At 51.3% G+C, this 4,478-nt stretch overlaps 1 protein-coding gene across 1 annotated transcript in view; it reads right to left on the bottom strand.

Annotated features, from left to right (window-relative positions):
* Nucleotides 1-4,478, bottom strand: part of LOC101848635 (DDB1- and CUL4-associated factor 5) — a gene marked incomplete at its 3' end in the record, with an annotated part of 28,147 nt that continues 23,669 nt past the window's right edge. Inside the window, 3 exon segments of the mRNA XM_013090529.2 lie at nucleotides 1-2,251; nucleotides 3,264-3,379; nucleotides 4,185-4,254. Of these exon segments, the coding sequence (XP_012945983.1) occupies nucleotides 1-2,251; nucleotides 3,264-3,379; nucleotides 4,185-4,254 (2,437 nt within the window).

Below are 4,478 nucleotides of genomic sequence, written 5' to 3'. Positions count from 1 at the left end.
TAGATGACTGTGAGTCTACACGCGTTGCCCGAAAACGTCGTTTCTTTGCCCGTGGAGCCTTCCTGAAGTGGACAGTTTGAGGTTTCATCTGTCGGGCGGCACAGTCGATGACGCGAGGTAGAGTAGCCAGATCTTTATTACACACAGGGGAACTGGGCGATTGGTTGCTGGGGACACAGCATTCGTTATCTTCCTTGTTCTCTGTCGATGAACTGGAAGATGAGGAAGCAAAACATTTGGTGGTACTCAGTGACGATGACGACGACAACGATGATGATGAAGAGACACAACTTAAAGACGTCTGCCGGTCAGGGGGCGACAGCCTGTTGGGGTGGGCAGTATCCGAGTCAGTTCTATTTACAGCAGCAGCACCCTTGGTTGACTCCTCAGCCGTCCCAGTAACACTTTTGTTGTTACTCAGTCTAATTATAGATCGGAACGAAGCGTCGGAATCTGAGCGGTCAATGGTGACAGAGTGGAAAGGCTGGGAGTGAGAGGGGGAGGACGCGGAGTTGTTTCTGGTTGTGGGGATGTTCACGGGAGCCGTGAGGAGACGGGACGAGGAAGGGGAGGAGATGGGAAGAGGGTGGGCACGTCTGCTGGACAAGAGGAGAGGCGAGTTCCCCCTGTCTCCGCCCCCATCAGCCCCGCCCCCCCTCGTCCTGCTCGGCCTGACAGCTGGCGGGAGATCAGTGCTGGGTGTGAGGCTCTCCTCTCCACCACCATTGTGTGTACCTGGTGTGTTGTGTGTACCTGGTGTGTTGTGTGCCACTGGTGTGTTGTGTGCCACTGGTGTGTTGTGTGCCACTGCTGTGTTGTGTGCCACTGGTGTGTTGTGTGCCACTGGTGTGTTGTGTGCCACTGGTGTGTTGTGTGCCACTGGTCTGCTACGTTTACCTGCATTCTTCTCCTTCCCCATCAGTGGGCTAGAAGATGTAGAGGCAACCTCAGACAGTCTGAGCTTACTACGGAAAGACATGGGGGTCATGGGTCGGAGGTCAGATACACAGGTCAGAGCAGAGGAAGAGCGACTGGAGCCAGGCCGAGAGGGGTCAAAGGTGAGAGCGGCAGGGGGAGGCGGGGAGGAACAGCTGGCCGAGGTGGTGGGACCCACAAGTGGCTCAGGTCTGTTCTCAGCACCGGTGCCACACGAGGGCGGTTTGTGGGTGGGCTCAGAACCTTCGTCTGTGGATGTGTTGTTGTCTCTGTGTCCCGGCGTGGCCCCGACGGCCGGTGAGTCTGTGCCCATGTGCCCGTCGTTGGTGCTCATGTGTCCGTCGTTGGTGCTCATGTGTCCGTCGTTGGTGCTCATGTGTCCGTCGTTGGTGCTCATGTGTCCATCGTTGGTGTCGCTGAGGTTGCGGCTGTTGTTGGACTCGCTCTGCACCAAGTTGTCCACAAAGTTGTCAATGATGTCGGCCAGGATGCTCATGTTGGTGGCGTTGTCCCGCAGGAACTGGTCGCCGCTGTGCTGCAAGTCCTCCCGGATACGCTGAAGCTTCCTGGGGCACATCTTCCTCTTGGTGGCGTTGTCGTGCTGCTTGCCCCGCGCGATCACGCTTGAGATTTTCTTCCCACTGGGCCTCAGCGCCGAGTTGAAGGCTCGTTCTCTGGAGGTCATGTAGCGGCTGTACATCGCGCGCAGAATCTCGTCCACTTCACTGTCGCTGTCCGAGGAAGAGGAGGAGCCAAGGTCACGGAAGAAAGGTCGTGAGGATTCCTCCAAGCGGCTGGAAGAACTGCCGATCGTGTCGTGTGTACTATTAGCGTCCTCGTTCTCCTGTGCCTGTGGGGTCGCCAGCGTGGCATCCAAGCCCAGAACTCCAAAATCTCGGGTGGTCTGTGGGGGATCCTCACTACTCCCGCCTCCACCACCTTCCTCCCCACCTCCTCCTCCATCATCACCGTTGTCGTCATCATCATCATCCCCACCATTCCACCTCTGATGGTTGACGTTATCATCGTCCTCCTCCTCCTGAGCGGACGGGTCAGATCCGTCGTCCCCGGCGTCCTCATCCACACTCTGCTCCACCTCCCTCTGTATCAGACTGTCGAAGAACGCGATCATGCAGGGCTCCTCCTCCGTGCTGCCGTTGGTGTAGTCATGTGACAGGAAGCTCCCGGCCTGAAGCACCATGTGAATGTATTCCTCGTGGCTGTAGGCGTTTCTCTCCACCTCCTCGTCATCGCCATAGCGACGGCTGTGCTCTAGTCTCCCCGTGCTGCCTGGGATGTTGTACGGGCTCCACATCTGGGGGGGGGGGGGGAGAAGATTGTAGTAGTTAGATATGGCTAACAAGCTTGGCAATGTTGAGTGAATGGAGGAGTCGAGAGAAGGACATCAAGACCATGATAGAAATGTGCAGAGACAAGCAAGCCAAACAGAAGTAACAGAGGGAAAGTAATAGGTCCTACCGATGGCACCCTCCAACCACACACACCTTTTCAGACTTTACACTCGCCCACTCAGACTAGCCGTCTTTAGAAAAGAAGTTTCACCTTAACAAGACTAGGGCAGAGATTTCATTTACATAATTATTGCAAAATGTTTCTTCTTCCGTTTGATACTGAAACGTTTTAGTTTTAGAGCCAATCAAAGTGCGGTCGTGTTTCCGACACTTCGAAAGTGTCTCGACTTGGTGAAAAGCAACACAATTGTTTTGAAAAGGAAATAACGATGGATTAGAGCAAGAACAAGCAAATGACAAATCAGAAGAATAAAATATTGATAAAAATGTAGCAAGAGTTTGGGGCGATTTCGATTAATCAGATGTAGAATTTAGATCTAAGGCCCGACCGCGATGCTGAGAGTGAGAGTGACGGGTCGGACACCCCGATTGAGCTAAAGTTACAACATTTCCTACAATTTGTGCATGTATAAAGTTTTATTTTTCTGAAACTTTATTCATTTCTCTTTCTAACTTATTTTTTCCAGATTATTGGAATTTGTTTAGCATTTTTTAAATGTATTTTTCTAAGTCTTTGTATTCCCGGGAGGTGAGTTCCTGCCCCTTGCTTACGATTTGGGAATAGACTTCCCGTCCAGACCCTTAGGGTGGAAGGTGTTAGATGCTGGGTCAAAGGAATAAATGGTTGGGAGAAAGGCAAAAATAAAGTACACGTCTTACGGTGAACGGTGGCCTCAGAGTATACTTGTGATACTCTCTCGAGGTTTACAATTAGTAGACCACTTACTTACAAAAAGAAAATGTCCCGCTGAAAGTGTCTCCCCCCCCCCCCCCCGGTGTGCTGGGAGTTGTTACCTTGATGAGTTTCTCCACGCCGGATGAGATAAACAGCTGGTTCACCGGGCAGTACCGCACCTGGTTCACTATCGACCTGTGACCTTTCAGGATCATGTGCGGCTCTTCCTGGTGGTCTAAAAGAAAAACACAAACATAAAAGGTGAATCGACCAGCACAGAACGTGGACATGTAGTAATGGTGGACATGTAGTAATGGTGGACATGTAGTAATGGTGGACATTTGAAATACATCCCCGCCCCGACAGCAACTGATCATTTGTTTTTAGTAGTTTTGGGCAAAGCCAAGCGCACTGACACAACCGAGGTCATTTAGTGCAGGGTAAGGGGAACAACTTGGTAAGGGAACAACTTGGTAAGTTTTACTAAGTACGGGCCTTATGGCAAAAGTGCATCAGATTTTCCTGCCGCAACAACAATCGGAAGATAGACAGACGGAATGAGTGAATGATAGAATGGAGGAAACTGGCACAAAAAATTTGCCAGATTTTGATCAATCCACAGGTAAAATGGTACTGCCTACAGGCCAGGAATGAATGCATGGGGCATAGCGAAATAAATGCCGATTGCAGGAAGTGCGCAATCTGGCAGGTTTCTATGACATTAACTTATTGCCAAGGAGCTTAGAGCCGAGAGAATTACCGTAAATATCCGTAACTTACGATACGAAGGCGAGTACGGATCTTCTGCTATGGAATTTCGGTCATCCTACGCTGTCGCAGGTTTCTACGGAGGAAGTTGGTAATGACGGAGAAACAAGTACGGAACTGGCAGAAAGTACGGATTTCCGTAAAAATACGGAAGAGTGGAAGCACTGAAGGACATACAAGACAGACCTAATCTAAAAAAAGGAGGGACAGAGAGAAGGCAGACAAACAAACAACGGACAGACAGACAAACATCGGACAAACAGACAACTTACATGGTTTGGAGACGTCCGACGGAATCTTCCACAGGTAGATACAGAAGTCGTCGGATCCTGAGACCACGTACTGCCGTACACACATGGGGATACACAACAACACATAGTCACTGGACCAGCTCAACCATTCCCTTCTACACAAACAACATCTATTGGGAGGCCGGCTGCTTGACTGACCCTGCCTGTCAGGGCCAACCCTACCTGTCTGGGCCAACCCTACCTGTCAGGGACAACCCTACCTGTCAGGGACAACCCTACCTGTCAGGGACAACCCTACCTGTCTGGGCCAACCCT

This window comes from Aplysia californica, unplaced genomic scaffold (assembly GCF_000002075.1).
Source record: "Aplysia californica isolate F4 #8 unplaced genomic scaffold, AplCal3.0 scaffold01323, whole genome shotgun sequence".
NCBI classification, from domain to species: domain Eukaryota; kingdom Metazoa; phylum Mollusca; class Gastropoda; order Aplysiida; family Aplysiidae; genus Aplysia; species Aplysia californica.
The sequence above is the reverse complement of the archived record's forward strand: the minus strand, read 5'-3'. Positions and strand labels throughout refer to the sequence as shown.